We start from the raw sequence: 16,231 nt of genomic DNA on the forward strand, positions 1-16,231 counted from the left end.
TGAGAGACAATTGAATGCCGAATAGAATGATGGCAAAAAAAGTTTCAAATTTGGGCCTTTGGACTAAGGCCGCTACTCGGCCCTAAGTGTTTTTTGCACATAAATCGAGTAAGTCTCATCCAATTTTGCTAGATTTAGCTTTTTATGGAAGGTAATTGAATACTGAAAAGAACGTGACGAAAAAAGTTTCAAATTTGGTCCCTCGGACTAAGGCCGCTACTCGGCCTTAAGTGTTTTTTGCACATAAATCGAGTAAATCTCATCCGATTTTGCTAGTTTTTGTTTCATTTCAGAGATAATTAAATGCCGAATAGAATGATGGCAAAAAAAAAGTTTTAAATTTGGGTCCTTGGACTAAGGCCGCTACTCGGCCCTAAGTGTTTTTTGCACATAAATCGAGTAAATCTCATCCGATTTTTCTAGTTTTTGTTTCATTTGAGAGATAATTGAATGTCGAATAGAATGGTGGCAAAAATTTTTTAAATTTGGGCCCTTGGACTAAGGCCGCTACTCGGCCCTAAGTGTTTTTTGCACATAAATCGAGTAAATCTCATCCAATTTTGCTAGATTTAGCTTTTTATGGAAGGTAATTGAACACTGAAAAGAACGTGACGAAAAAAGTTTCAAATTTGGTCCCTCGGACTAAGGCCGCTATTCGGCCTTAAGTGTTTTTTGCACATAAATCGAGTAAATCTCATCCGATTTTGCTAGTTTTTGTTTCATTTCAGAGATAATTGAATGCCGAATAGAATGATGGCAAAAAAAAGTTTTAAATTTGGGTCCTTGGACTAAGGCCGCTACTCAACCCTAAGTGTTTTTTGCACATAAATCGAGTAAATCTCATCCGATTTTACTAGTTTTTGTTTCATTTGAGAGATAATTGAATGTCGAATAGAATGGTGGCAAAAAATTTTTAAATTTGGGCCCTTGGCCAAAGGCCGCTACTCGGCCCTAAGTGTTTTTTGCACATAAATCGAGTAAATATCATCCGATTTCGCTAATTTTTGTTTTATTTGAGAGGTAATTGAATACCCAATGGAAAGGTGGCAAAATATGTTGGGTTTCTAAAATAATGTCGTAAATTGTTGGTTTTATTTGAGAGGTACTTCGTACGGGCTTTCGTAATTGCGCTATGCGCAATTTTAAAAATGAACACTTTCAGTAAATTTGACCATGCCCAACTTGACTTGCATTTTGGTAACAGACGCATTAGAGGGTTGTAGACGTATTAGGGTTCAGGGCGTATTACTGCTACGGACGTATTATGGTTACGGACGAAATAGGATTACGGGTCGTACGGGGCTAAGTCGCAGCAAACGCTCCGACTGTTCTGATGCCTTGTTTGTATGGATTAAGCTACTGACTCGTCAAATAGATATATAGAGGAGTTGTCGAGGTTTTGCTTGAATAATACATTAAATTTCATGAACTTTCAATGGAATTTTGAAGTAAGTTTCATAACTTGATTTTTCAACACTTCACTTCTAGTTATACAAATAACAATTTAAATAATTAAATTGTTCAATATCTAGAAAGTTGTATTATTCATTAACGAAGTGATTAACAATCAGCGAAAATAATTTCGCTAATGACATTCTAGCGAGCGCTAACGCTAGTAGCGACGCTAGTGCAACCTTGCTCAAATGCATAGGAAACAAGGCATCAGAACAGTCGAAGCGTTTGCTGCGACTTAGCCCCGTACGACCCGTAATCCTATTTCGTCCGTAACCATAAAACGTCCGTATCCGTAATACGCCCGGAACGCTAATACGTCTACAACCCTCTAATGCGTCAAAATGGTCAAATTTACTGAAAGTGTTCATTTTTAAAATTGCGTATAGCGCAATTACGAAAGCCCGTACGAAGTACCTCTCAAATAACACCAACAATTTACGACATTATTTTAGAAACCCAAAATTTTTTGACAACTTTCCATTGGGTATTCAATTACCTCTCAAATAAAACAAAAATTAGCAAAATCGGATGATATTTACTCGATTTATGTGCAAAAAACACTTAGGGCCGAGTAGCGGCCTTGGTCAAAGGGCCCAAATTTGAAACTTTTTTTAGCCATCATTCTATTCGGTATTCAACTACCTTCCATAAAAACGTAAATCTAGCAAAATCGGATGAGATTTACTCGATTTATGTGCAAAAAACACTTAGGGCCGAGTAGCGGCCTTAGTCCAAGAGCCCAAATTTGAAACTTTTTTCGCCACGTTCTTTTCGGTATTCAATTACCTTCCATAAAAAACTAAATCTAGCAAAATCAGATGAGATTTACTCGATTTATGTGCAAAAAACACTTAGGGCCGAGTAGCGGCCTTAGTCCAAGGGCCCAAATTAAAAAAAAAAAAAATTGCCACCATTCTATTCGGCATTCAATTATCTCTCAAATGAAACAAAAACTAGCAAAATCGGATGAGATTTACTCGATTTATATGCAGAAAACACTTAGAGCCGAGTAGCGGCCTTAGTCCAAGGGACCAAATTTGAAACTTTTTCGCCACGTTCTTTTCAGTATTCATAAAAAGCTAAATCTAGTAAAATCGGATGAGATTCACTCGATTTATGTGCAAAAAAACACTTAGGACCGAGTAGCGGCCTTAGTCCAAGGGCCCAAATTTAAAACTTTTTTGCCATCATTCTATTCGGCATTCAATTATCTCTCAAATGAAACAAAAACTAGCAAAATCGGATGAGATTTACTCGATTTATGTGCAACAAACACTTAGGGCCGAGTAGCGGCCTTAGTCCAAGAGACCAAATTTGAAACTTTTTTCGCCACGTTTCGGTATTCAATTATCTCTCAAACGAAACAAAAACTAGCAAAATCGGATGAGATTTATTCGATTTATGTGCAAAAAATACCTAGGGCCGAGTACCGGCCTTTGTCCAAGGGCCAAAATTTGAATTTTTTTGGCATAATTCTATTCGGCATTCAATTATCTATCGAATGACACAAAAACTAGCAAAATCGGATGAGATTTACTCGATTTATGTGCAAAAAATACTTAGGGCCGAGTACCGGCCTTAGTCCAAGGGCCCAAATTTCTATTCTATTCAAACAAAAACTAGCACAATCGGATGAGATTTACTCGATTTATATGCAAAAAATACCTAGGGCCGAGTACCGGCCTTAGTCCAAGGGCCCAAATTTGAATTTTTTTTGGCATAATTCTATTCGGCATTCAATTATCTATCAAATGAAACAAAAACTAGCAAAATCGGATGAGATTTATTCGATTTATGTGCAAAAAATACCTAGGGCCAAGTACCGGCCTTAGTCCAAGGGCCCAAATTTGAATTTTTTTGGCATAATTCTATTCGGCCTTAGTACCGGCCTTAGTCCAAGGGCCCAAATTTGAATTTTTTTGGCATAATTCTATTCGGCATTCAATTATCTATCAAATGAAACAAAAACTAGCAAAATCGGATGAGATTTATTCGATTTATGTGCAAAAAATACCTAGGGCCGAGTACCGGCCTTAGTCCAAGGGCCCAAATTTGAATTTTTTTGGCATAATTCTATTCGGCATTCAATTATCTATCAAATGAAACAAAAACTAGCAAAATCGGATGAGATTTATTCGATTTATGTGCCAAAAAATACCTAGGGCCAAGTACCGGCCTTAGTCCAAGGGCCCAAATTTGAATTTTTTTGGCATAATTCTATTCGGCCTTAGTACCGGCCTTAGTCCAAGGGCCCAAATTTGATTTTTTTTTGGCATAATTCTATTCGGCATTCAATTATCTATCAAATGAAACAAAAACTAGCAAAATCGGATGAGATTTATTCGATTTATGTGCAAAAAATACCTAGGGCCGAGTACCGGCCTTAGTCCAAGGGCCCAAATTTGAATTTTTTTGGCATAATTCTATTCGGCCTTAGTACCGGCCTTAGTCCAAGGGCCCAAATTTGATTTTTTTTGGCATAATTCTATTCGGCATTCAATTATCTATCAAATGAAACAAAAACTAGCAAAATCGGATGAGATTTACTCGATTTATGTGCAAAAAATACTTAGGGCCGAGTACCGGCCTTATTCCAACGGTCCAAATTTGAAACTTTTTTCGACACGTTCTTTGCGGTATTCAATTACCTTCCATAAAAAACTAAATCTAGCAAAATCGGATGAGACGGACATTTTTAGCCCCGTACGAAGTACTGGGGGCTTATAAGAATAATATGCCGTTTGTAACATGTTGAATTGGAAGCAGACGGTAAGGGCAAAGCATTTGTCTATGTTCATAGATAACGAATCCACAATAAAACAAGGCATCAGAACAGTCGGAGCGTTTGCTGCGACTTAGCCCCGTACAACCCGTAATCCTATTTCGTCCGCAACCATAATACGTCCGTAGCTCTAATAAGCCCGGAACCCTAATACGTCTACAACCCTCTAATGCGTCTGTTACCAAAATGCAAGTCAGGTTGGGCATTGTCAAATTTACTGAAAGTGTTCATTTTTAAAATTGCGCATAGCGCAATTACGAAAGCCCGTACGAAGTACCTTTCAAATAAAACCAACAATTTACGACATTATTTTAGAAACCCAAAATTTTTTGCCAACTTTCCATTGGGTATTCAATTACCTCTCAAATGAAACAAAAACTAGCAAAATCGGTTGAGATTTACTCGATTTATGTGCAAAGAGCATTTAGGGCCGAGTAGCGGCCTTAGTGCAAGGGCCCAAATTTGAAACTTTTTTTGCCATCATTCTATTCGGCATTCAATTATCTCTCAAATAAAACAAAAACTAGCAAAATCGAATGAGATTTACTCGATTTATGTGCAAAAAACACTTAGGGCCGAGTAGCGGCCTTAGTCCAAGGGCCCAAATTTGAAACTTTTTTCGCCACGTTGTTTTCGGTATTAAATTACCTTCCATAAAAAACTAAATCTAGCAAAATCGGATGAGATTTACTCGATTTATGTGCAAAAAACACTTAGGGCCGAGTAGCGGCCCTAGTCCAAGGGCCCAAATTTGAAACTTTTTTCGCCACGTTGTTTTCGGTATTCAATTACCTTCCATAAAAAACTAAATCTAGCAAAATCGGATGAGATTTACTCGATTTATGTGCAAAAAACACTTAGGGCCGAGTAGCGGCCTTAGTCCAAGGGCCCAAATTTGAAACTTTTTTTGCCATCATTCTATTCGGCATTCAATTATCTCTCAAATAAAACAAAAACTAGCAAAATCGAATGAGATTTACTCGATTTATGTGCAAAAAATACTTAGGGCCGAGTAGCGGCCTTAGTCCAAGGGCCCAAATTTGAAACTTTTTTTGGCATCATTCTATTCGGCATTCAATTATCTCTCAAATAAAACAAAAACTAGCAAAATCGAATGAGATTTACTCGATTTATGTGTAAAAAACACTTAGGGCCGAGTAGCAGCCTTAGTCCAAGGGCCCAAATTTGAAACTTTTTTCGCCACGTTGTTTTCGGTATTCAATTACCTTCCATAAAAAACTAAATCTAGCAAAATCGGATGAGATTAACTCGATTTTTGTGCAAAAAACACATAGGGCCGAGTAGCGGCCTTAGTCCAAGGGCCCTAATTTGAAACTTTTTTCGTCACGTTCTTTTCGGTATTCAATTACCTTCCAAAAAAAACTAAAACTAGCAAAATCGGATGAGATTTACTCGATTTATGTGCAAAAAACACTTAGGGCCGAGTAACGACCTTTGAGCCCTCCCAACAAGCCCACGTTGCATCTTACCCAAAAACAATGTTCAGCAACTTTGTTCTACTCGTCAATACCTTTCATTTGATATATCACAAGCAACTATTGCGTGCGTATTTCGGTAGATATCGTCGAAAGACTGAAAAACACCTATAGGGCCCTAGCTCTGGAGGGGCCTACCCTACCATGCCCATTTTCGAACTTGACCTTACTTTTGTCGATACCAATCGGGGAAAAAAAGAATTTTGAAAAAAGGTTGTGATTTACTCAAGCTAGAGGGGTCACGGACGGACGGACGGACGGACGGATGGACGGACGGACGGACGGATGGACGGACGGACGGACGGACGGACATTTTTTTTATTGCGGATTCGTCATCTATGAACATAACCAAATGCTTTGCCCTTACTGTCTGCTTCCAATTCGACGTGTTACAAACGGCATATTAATCTTATAAGCCCCCAGTACTTCGTACGGGGCTAAAAATGTCCGTCTGTCCGTGACCCCTCTAGCTTGAGGAAATCACAACCTTTTTTCAAAATTCTTTTTTTCCCCGATTGGTATCGACAAAAGTAAGGTCAAGTTCGAAAATGGGCATAGTAGGGTCGGCCCTTCCAGAACTAGGGCCCTATAGGTGTTTTTCAGTCTTTCGACGATATCTACCGAAATACGCACGCAATAGCTGCTTGTGATATATCAAATGAAAGGTATTGACGAGTAGAACAAAATTGCTGAACATTGCTTTTGGGTAAGATGCAACGTGGGCTTGTTGGGAGGGCTCAAACGTCGTTACTCGGCCCTAAGTGTTTTTTGCACATAAATCGAGTAAATCTCATCCGATTTTGCTAGATTTAGTTTTTTATGGAAGGTAATTGAATACCGAAAATAACGTGGCAAAAAAAGTTTCAAATTTGGGCCCTTGGACTAAGGCCGCTAATCGGCCCTAAGTGTTTTTTGCACATAAATCGAGTAAATTTCATTCGATTTTGCTAGTTTTTGTTTCATTTGAGAAATAATTGAATGCCGAATAGAATGATGGCAAAAAAAGTTTCAAATTTGGGCCCTTGCACTTAGGCCGCTACTCGGCCCTAAGTGTTTTTTGCACATAAATCGAGTAAATCTCATCCGATCTTGCTAGTTTTTGTTTCGTTTGAGAGATAATTGAATGCTGAATAGAATGATGGCAAAAAAAGTTTCAAATTTGGGCACTTGCACTAAGGCCGCTACTCGGCCCTAAGTGTTTTTTGCACATAAATCGAGCAAATCTCATTCGATTTTGCTAGTTTTTGTTTCATTTGAGAAATAATTGAATGCCGAACAGAATGATGGCAAAAAAAGTTTCAAATTTGGGCCCTTGCACTTAGGCCGCTACTCGGCCCTAAGTGTTTTTTGCACATAAATCTAGTAAATCTCATCCGATTTTGCTAGTTTTTGTTTCGTTTGAGAGATAATTGAATGCCGAATAGAATGATGGCAAAAAAAGTTTCAAATTTGGGCACTTGCACTAAGGCCGCTACTCGGCCCTAAGTGTTTTTTGCACATAAATCGAGCAAATCTCATTCGATTTTGCTAGTTTTTGTTTCATTTGAGAAATAATTGAATGCCGAACAGAATGATGGCAAAAAAAGTTTCAAATTTGGGCCCTTGCACTAAGGCCGCTACTCGGCCCTAAGTGTTTTTTGCACATAAATCGAGTAAATCTCATTCGATTTTGCTAGTTTTTGTTTCATTTGAGAGATAATTGAATGCCGAATAGAATGATGGCAAAAAAAGTTTCAAATTTGGGCCCTTGCACTTAGGCCGCTACTCGGCCCTAAGTGTTTTTTGCACATAAATCGAGTAAATCTCATCCGATTTTGCTAGTTTTTGTTTCGTTTGAGAGATAATTGAATGCCGAATAGAATGATGGCAAAAAAAGTTTCAAATTTGGGCACTTGCACTAAGGCCGCTACTCGGCCCTAAGTGTTTTTTGCACATAAATCGAGCAAATCTCATTCGATTTTGCTAGTTTTTGTTTCATTTGAGAAATAATTGAATGCCGAACAGAATGATGGCAAAAAAAGTTTCAAATTTGGGCCCTTGCACTAAGGCCGCTACTCGGCCCTAAGTGTTTTTTGCACATAAATCGAGTAAATCTCATTCGATTTTGCTAGTTTTTGTTTCATTTGAGAAATAATTGAATGCCGAACAGAATGATGGCAAAAAAAGTTTCAAATTTGGGCACTTGCACTTAGGCCGCTACTCGGCCCTAAGTGTTTTTTGCACATAAATCGAGTAAATCTCATCCGATTTTGCTAGTTTTTGTTTCATTTGAGAAATAATTGAATGCCGAATAGAATGATGGCAAAAAAAGTTTCAAATTTGGGCACTTGCACTAAGGCCGCTACTCGGCCCTAAGTGTTTTTTGCACATAAATCGAGCAAATCTCATTCGATTTTGCTAGTTTTTGTTTCATTTGAGAAATAATTGAATGCCGAACAGAATGATGGCAAAAAAAGTTTCAAATTTGGGCCCTTGCACTAAGGCCGCTACTCGGCCCTAAGTGTTTTTTGCACATAAATCGAGTAAATCTCATTCGATTTTGCTAGTTTTTGTTTCATTTGAGAGATAATTGAATGCCGAATAGAATGATGGCAAAAAAAGTTTCAAATTTGGGCCCTTGCACTTAGGCCGCTACTCGGCCCTAAGTGTTTTTTGCACATAAATCGAGTAAATCTCATCCGATTTTGCTAGTTTTTGTTTCGTTTGAGAGATAATTGAATGCCGAATAGAATGATGGCAAAAAAAGTTTCAAATTTGGGCCCTTGCACTAAGGCCGCTACTCGGCCCTAAGTGTTTTTTGCACATAAATCGAGCAAATCTCATTCGATTTTGCTAGTTTTTGTTTCATTTGAGAAATAATTGAATGCCGAACAGAATGATGGCAAAAAAAGTTTCAAATTTGGGCCCTTGCACTAAGGCCGCTACTCGGCCCTAAGTGTTTTTTGCACATAAATCGAGTAAATCTCATTCGATTTTGCTAGTTTTTGTTTCATTTGAGAGATAATTGAATGCCGAATAGAATGATGGCAAAAAAAGTTTCAAATTTGGGCCCTTGCACTTAGGCCGCTACTCGGCCCTAAGTGTTTTTTGCACATAAATCGAGTAAATCTCATCCGATTTTGCTAGTTTTTGTTTCGTTTGAGAGATAATTGAATGCCGAATAGAATGATGGCAAAAAAAGTTTCAAATTTGGGCACTTGCACTAAGGCCGCTACTCGGCCCTAAGTGTTTTTTGCACATAAATCGAGCAAATCTCATTCGATTTTGCTAGTTTTTGTTTCATTTGAGAAATAATTGAATGCCGAACAGAATGATGGCAAAAAAAGTTTCAAATTTGGGCCCTTGCACTAAGGCCGCTACTCGGCCCTAAGTGTTTTTTGCACATAAATCGAGTAAATCTCATTCGATTTTGCTAGTTTTTGTTTCATTTGAGAGATAATTGAATGCCGAATAGAATGATGGCAAAAAAAGTTTCAAATTTGGGCCCTTGCACTTAGGCCGCTACTCGGCCCTAAGTGTTTTTTGCACATAAATCGAGTAAATCTCATCCGATTTTGCTAGTTTTTGTTTCGTTTGAGAGATAATTGAATGCCGAATAGAATGATGGCAAAAAAAGTTTCAAATTTGGGCACTTGCACTAAGGCCGCTACTCGGCCCTAAGTGTTTTTTGCACATAAATCGAGCAAATCTCATTCGATTTTGCTAGTTTTTGTTTCATTTGAGAAATAATTGAATGCCGAACAGAATGATGGCAAAAAAAGTTTCAAATTTGGGCCCTTGCACTAAGGCCGCTACTCGGCCCTAAGTGTTTTTTGCACATAAATCGAGTAAATCTCATTCGATTTTGCTAGTTTTTGTTTCATTTGAGAAATAATTGAATGCCGAACAGAATGATGGCAAAAAAAGTTTCAAATTTGGGCACTTGCACTAAGGCCGCTACTCGGCCCTAAGTGTTTTTTGCACATAAATCGAGCAAATCTCATTCGATTTTGCTAGTTTTTGTTTCATTTGAGAAATAATTGAATGCCGAACAGAATGATGGCAAAAAAAGTTTCAAATTTGGGCCCTTGCACTAAGGCCGCTACTCGGCCCTAAGTGTTTTTTGCACATAAATCGAGTAAATCTCATTCGATTTTGCTAGTTTTTGTTTCATTTGAGAGATAATTGAATGCCGAATAGAATGATGGCAAAAAAAGTTTCAAATTTGGGCCCTTGCACTTAGGCCGCTACTCGGCCCTAAGTGTTTTTTGCACATAAATCGAGTAAATCTCATCCGATTTTGCTAGTTTTTGTTTCGTTTGAGAGATAATTGAATGCCGAATAGAATGATGGCAAAAAAAGTTTCAAATTTGGGCACTTGCACTAAGGCCGCTACTCGGCCCTAAGTGTTTTTTGCACATAAATCGAGCAAATCTCATTCGATTTTGCTAGTTTTTGTTTCATTTGAGAAATAATTGAATGCCGAACAGAATGATGGCAAAAAAAGTTTCAAATTTGGGCCCTTGCACTAAGGCCGCTACTCGGCCCTAAGTGTTTTTTGCACATAATATTGGAGGTCCAATGTCTTCTCGAAATAAGGATCTTATCGGGAGCGACTTTAAAAGAGATCTTATTCGGTTGAACAGTTTATTCGAATTGAATATTTTATTTTACACAAGAATCGATGACTACTTGAGTCAGGTTACTACATTAATTTGGAATAAGTATTTCTTAGTGATCTTTGATTCCAACATCCCTCCTCAAAGATTACTACATCTTGAAATCGCCAAGTCCAACGAGTTGAGTGAGTTTACGTAACTTGACTGACTCCAACGGTTTTGTAAGCATATCGGCAATCATGTTTTCGGATGGACAATACTGAAAGTTCACGAGATTCCTTTTCTTGAGATCTTTAGCAAAATGGTATCGTATCTCAATGTGTTTGGATTTGCTACTGAATTTTTCGCTACTCAAAGACGTTAAGCAACTTTGATTATCCTCATACATAACGTTCTTCTTGTTTGCCAAATGAAAATCCTTCAACAAGTTCTGTAGCCAAATCAGTTCTTGACATGCTTCGGATAGTGATATGTATTCAGCCTCTTTCGATGAAAGGCTGACGCAGTCTTGCTTTTTACTGGACCAGCTGACTGTACCACCATAAATTTTGAAACATTGACCACTCGTTGACTTGCGGTCTTTTGTATCTCCTCCCCAGTCGGCATCTGCATAACCAACTATGTTCGCTTCGTTTAATTGTTCTTCGTCTCCTCCAAGCTTCAATTTGTAATCCATTGTACCTTTAAGATATCGGATCACTCGCTTCAATTCCACCCAATCGGATTCAGATGGATTCGTAACTTTTCTTCCAAGAATTGAAGTGCTCACAGCGATGTCTGGTCGTGTATTAACGGATAAGAAAAGCAGTGTACCAATTGCAGATCGATAAATGTCAGGTCGTTTCATCGCATCATGAATTTCAACTCTTTTGCCATACCCTGGATCCAATGGAATTTTCGATACCTTGCAATCCTCCAATCGAAATTTCTTTAGAATGCTCAAGATATATTGCTTCTGGCTGATATAAAATATTCCATTTTCATCCCTTTCGATTGCAACACCCAGGTAAAATTGCAAATCGCCCATCAATTGGATTTCGACAGACTCTCCAATTTTCTTCTCGACTTCATCCATTAATTGTTCGTTTTCGCATGCCATGATAATGTCGTCAATGAAAATTAGAAGGTAAATGATCGTGCCATACACGAACTTCGTGTATAAGCAATTGTCGGCTTCGCCTCGTTTGAATTCAAAGTCTAACAAAATTTGATTGATTTTCTCGTTCCAAGCGCGGGCTGACTGCTTCAAACCATACAAAGTTTTCATTAAATGACAAACCAAATGTTCTTTACCTTCTTCCGCGAAACCCTCAGGTTGATTCATAAATATGTCTTCGTTCAAGTCACCATTTAAGAACGCAGTTTTCACGTCGTAATGGCGAACTTTCAAATTTTGTTTTCCAGCAATGGCAAGTAATGTTCGAATTGTAGTATGTTTCACCACCGGAGCGAATACTTCATCGTAGTCCTCTCCATATTTCTGTGAAAAGCCTTGTGCTACCAATCTGGACTTGTAGCGCGTTATCTGACCATTTGACCCCTTCTTGATTTTGAATGTCCATTTGCATCCAACGGCTTTTCGTCCTTGCGGAAGTTCGGTCAGTTTCCAAGTTTCATTGCTCAGCAATGAGTCCATTTCGCTTTTAATGGCTTCTTTCCATTTTTCCTTGTCTTTGCATGTTACGGCTTCTTTAAACGTTTTCGGTTCGTCGACATCGGTTGTAACTTTGTTCGCCTTGAATCGTTCAGGGGGAACACCTTTCGTTGTTCGTATCGATCTACGAGCATCCGGAATGTCTTCTGTGTTTTCGCCGTTTTCTTCATTCTGTAAATTGATAACCGGTGCGTTACCTTTACTTTCAATTTCGGTATCTGACTCCAAAAGTTCATTGAAATCGATTTCGCTTGATTCACCATCGTCTTCTTCTTCGGAGTTTGACCATTCTTGTTCGATAATTTCGAGTGATTCGTTCGCTTCGCTGGCTTCGTAATTTTCTTCGATGAATCTTACATCACGACTGATAGTAATCTTACCCGTTTTCGGATCCAATAATCGGTAAGCTTTTGATTCGTTCGAATATCCAACCATTACCAGTTTCATTGACTTACTGTCCAATTTTCGTCGGTTGGCCTTCGGTATATGAGCATATGCAGTACATCCAAAAATGCGTAAATGATCAACAATCGGCTTCTTGTTGTACAATATTTCGAACGGAGTTTTATCAGTTGATCTTGTTGGTAAACGGTTTTGCAGGTAGTTTGCTGTGTTTATTGCCTCACCCCAGTACCGTAAATTCAATTTCGAGTCGATCAACATACACCTTCCCATTTCGATCAAGTACCGATTCTTACGTTCTGCGACACCGTTTTGTTCTGGTGTTTTTGAAGCTGCACATTGTATTTCTATGCCTTCGTTCACCAAGAACTCCCGAAATTTCTTACTAATGTATTCTCCGCCCTTGTCTGAACGAAAAATTTTGATTTTCTTCTGAAATTGGGTTTTAACGCCTTCGTGGTATTCCTTGAATTTCTCGAATGCTTCGCTTTTATGTCCAAGTAAAAATATTTTCGTGTAATGACTAAAATCGTCGATGAGAGTCATCACGTACTTCTTATTTCCAGGTGTAGTCACTTGTGGTATTGAACATACATCTGAGTGTACGAGATCAAAAATTTCTTTCGTTTTCGTTGTACTCTCTGGGAATGGTAGACGGGTCATTTTGCCTAGAACACAGCATTCGCATATTGATTTCGTTTTGCATGAATTCAGTTTCATTCCTTCGACCATATCGTGATTAATCAATTTCTTTACTGCATCCACGTCTCTATGGCCGAATCGTCGGTGCCATTTGTGAATACAGTTCGATAGGTCATTACACTGGACCTTGCATAATTTCTCTTTCGTATTCAGTCGGTACAAGTTGCTCTGATCAATTGATCCTGTAGCGATCGTTGTATTATCCTCGCAAATAGTACAGTTGTTACCGCTGAAGTTCACTTTGAAACCGAGTGATGTTAGCTTACGTACGGATAATAAATTCGTGTCTAATTCGGGTACGTAGAGCACATTCTTCATCAGAATTTCGTGAGTTTCTCCTTTATCGTTGATGCATGTGATGAAACCTTCTCCAATGCCCGTAGCCAGAATGTTTCTGCCATCAGGTAATTCGACCGGGTGATTGGTTCCCATTTGGATTTTTACGAAGAATTTCAGGTTATTGCACATATGACTGGATGCACCTGAATCTATGTACCAATCATCCACATACTTCGTTGCTTTCGGTGTATTCTTAACCATGAAACATTTGTATTTCCCTGGAGCTGGTTCGTCATCGGATTCGTTACTATCGTTCGTAAGAATTTTCTTCGCCTTTTCGTTCTTCGATTGTTCGGTTTTCGGTTTCTCTGAATTCTTCTCCAGTGATTTCTTGTATGAATAGCAATCTCGTTGGAAATGTCCTTTCTTATTACAGAAATGACATGTGAACTTTGTGTACGCAGCTTTACCTTTCGTGATCTTCAAAGCACTTTCCTTTTCTTGTGATGAACTAGAACAAGTACCAGCATCGTTGTTTCTTTTGTACTCATTGATCAGCTTTCCCTTAACCATTTCCAGTGTAAGGTCCTTTTCATCACGGCTTTCGAGTGCGGTAATTAACGGATTGTAACTGTCGGGTAAACTACACAGCAATAAAGCGACCACCAAGTGATCCGCTAATTTCTCCCCTAGAGCTTCCAACTGATTGACTAGATCAAGTAGACTGTTAACGTGATCTTCCATATTGCCATTTGAAGGCATTTGCATCCTGCACAATCGTTTTAGGACAAAAATCTTGTTCGTTAACGTAGATTTTTCGTGGTGAGCCTTTAGTGCTTGCCATGCGCCTGCAGCACTTTCTTCCTTTCGAATGTGGCACAATTGATTATCATCAACCATGAGACCAATTCGTGCGAAAGCCTTTTCGTCCTTTTTTAACCATTCTGCATTTGGTGCGGCTGGACGTGGTTCAGATATTGTGTCCCACACTTCCTTGTCGGTGAGCAGCATCTGCATTTTGAATTTCCATATTTGGTAATTCGTTCCGTTCAATTTCGTGAATTGTAATTTCTCCATTTTTCGATTAAAATTCTGAATCCGATAAAATTCAATATTCACGAGTAGTGTGGAAGGCCCATAACCTATTGGAGGTCCAATGTCTTCTCGAAATAAGGATCTTATCGGGAGCGACTTTAAAAGAGATCTTATTCGGTTGAACAGTTTATTCGAATTGAATATTTTATTTTACACAAGAATCGATGACTACTTGAGTCAGGTTACTACATTAATTTGGAATAAGTATTTCTTAGTGATCTTTGATTCCAACACATAAATCGAGTAAATCTCATTCGATTTTGCTAGTTTTTGTTTCATTTGAGAGATAATTGAATGCCGAATAGAATGATGGCAAAAAAAGTTTCAAATTTGGGCCCTTGCACTTAGGCCGCTACTCGGCCCTAAGTGTTTTTTGCACATAAATCGAGTAAATCTCATCCGATTTTGCTTGTTTTTGTTTCATTTGAGAGGTAATTGAATACCCAATGGAAAGTTGGCAAAAAATTTTGGGTTTCTAAAATAATATCGTAAATTGTTGGTTTTATTTGAGAGGTACTTCGTACGGGCTTTCGTAATTGCGCTATGCGCAATTTTAAAACTGAACACATTCAGTAAATTCGACCATGCCCAACTTGACTTGCATTTTGGTAACAGAAGCATTAGAGGGTTGTAGACGTATTAGGGTTCCGGGCGTATTACGGCTACGGACTTATTATGGTTACGGACGAAATAGGATTACGGGTCGTACGGGGCTAAGTCGCAGCAAACGCTCCGACTGTTCTGATGCCTTGTTTTCGAAGGATTATTTTGTGATTATTTGGGAGTGGTTTACACCTCACATATAACGGTACGTTTTTACATATTTTCTGCTGTTAATGCTGTTTAAATCAAATAGTAATGTCGGAAATTACCATTATCGGCGGCAAAATGTAATGGTGCCATCTGATCCTCGTCCTCAAAGTTTACATTTGCTCCCTTCTGAATCAATAGCTCAACGATCTCGGCATTCCCTGTTTGTTTTTGAATGAAGAAAGAAGTTAACCGATAGTCACATTGATAATAATAGGTTAACATTAATAGTCTTGTGCAAGTTAAAAGTCTAGATTACCATTTGTTACTGCGGAATGCAATGGGACCTTTTTCTTTTCATTAGCAAGGTTCGGATCTGCTCCGTTATTCAGCAAAAACTCAGCAAAATTATATCTGTCACTGTAAACTGTAAACGACGGACGAGAATGAAAAAGGAATTAGTTTTATACGAAATTTTGCAGACTTTTTAAGTGTTCAAAAGAAGACAACCGGACACTCCACTTAAAAATACAATAAAAAAACACCTTCTTGATCAACCGACAAAGAAACCCACCAACTACTTACCTTCTCCAACGACAATAGCTAAAATTGAATCTCCATCTTTGTCTTGTGAATTGACTTGAGCTCCATTTTGAATCAACAAATTTGCGACAGTCACCGAACCTTCAAACATTTAGTTTTTATAATTAATAATTTTCGGTATTTGCTTCTATGTTTGTTACCATTTCTAGGTGCGAAAAATAGGGGCGTCCACTTATTATTGTTCAACGCATTTACATTTGCTCCAGCCTTAATCAAAATGTCTGCAATCTTGTCAAAACCTGGAAACGTAGTCAGTTTTATACTACCATCAACACAAAAAACAATAGTCATTTTCATATCTGTTGTGGACGGTATATTTTAATCAATTTCGCGAGTTGTAGCCTAAACGAAGTGAAGGTGACAAGCGAAAGTGCCTAAAATAAACCGTCCACAACAGATGCGTATACAACGTTTC

At 38.3% G+C, this 16,231-nt stretch overlaps 1 protein-coding gene across 5 annotated transcripts in view; it reads right to left on the bottom strand.

The window, feature by feature from the left end:
• LOC119072205 (serine/threonine-protein phosphatase 6 regulatory ankyrin repeat subunit B-like) overlaps positions 1–16,231 on the bottom strand; it is a 149,812-nt gene that overhangs the window by 73,076 nt on the left and 60,505 nt on the right. For all 5 annotated transcript variants that reach the window (XM_037177375.1, XM_037177378.1, XM_037177374.1 and 2 more), the window contains exons 27-30: positions 15,957–16,055; positions 15,799–15,897; positions 15,533–15,640; positions 15,336–15,434 (exon numbers count right to left, since the gene is read on the bottom strand). In XM_037177375.1, coding sequence (XP_037033270.1) covers positions 15,336–15,434; positions 15,533–15,640; positions 15,799–15,897; positions 15,957–16,055 — 405 coding nt within the window. The remainder of the gene's footprint in view (positions 1–15,335; positions 15,435–15,532; positions 15,641–15,798; positions 15,898–15,956; positions 16,056–16,231) is intronic.

The sequence above is a fragment of the Bradysia coprophila genome (assembly GCF_014529535.1).
Source record: "Bradysia coprophila strain Holo2 chromosome IV unlocalized genomic scaffold, BU_Bcop_v1 contig_81, whole genome shotgun sequence".
NCBI classification, from domain to species: Eukaryota; Metazoa; Arthropoda; class Insecta; order Diptera; family Sciaridae; genus Bradysia; species Bradysia coprophila.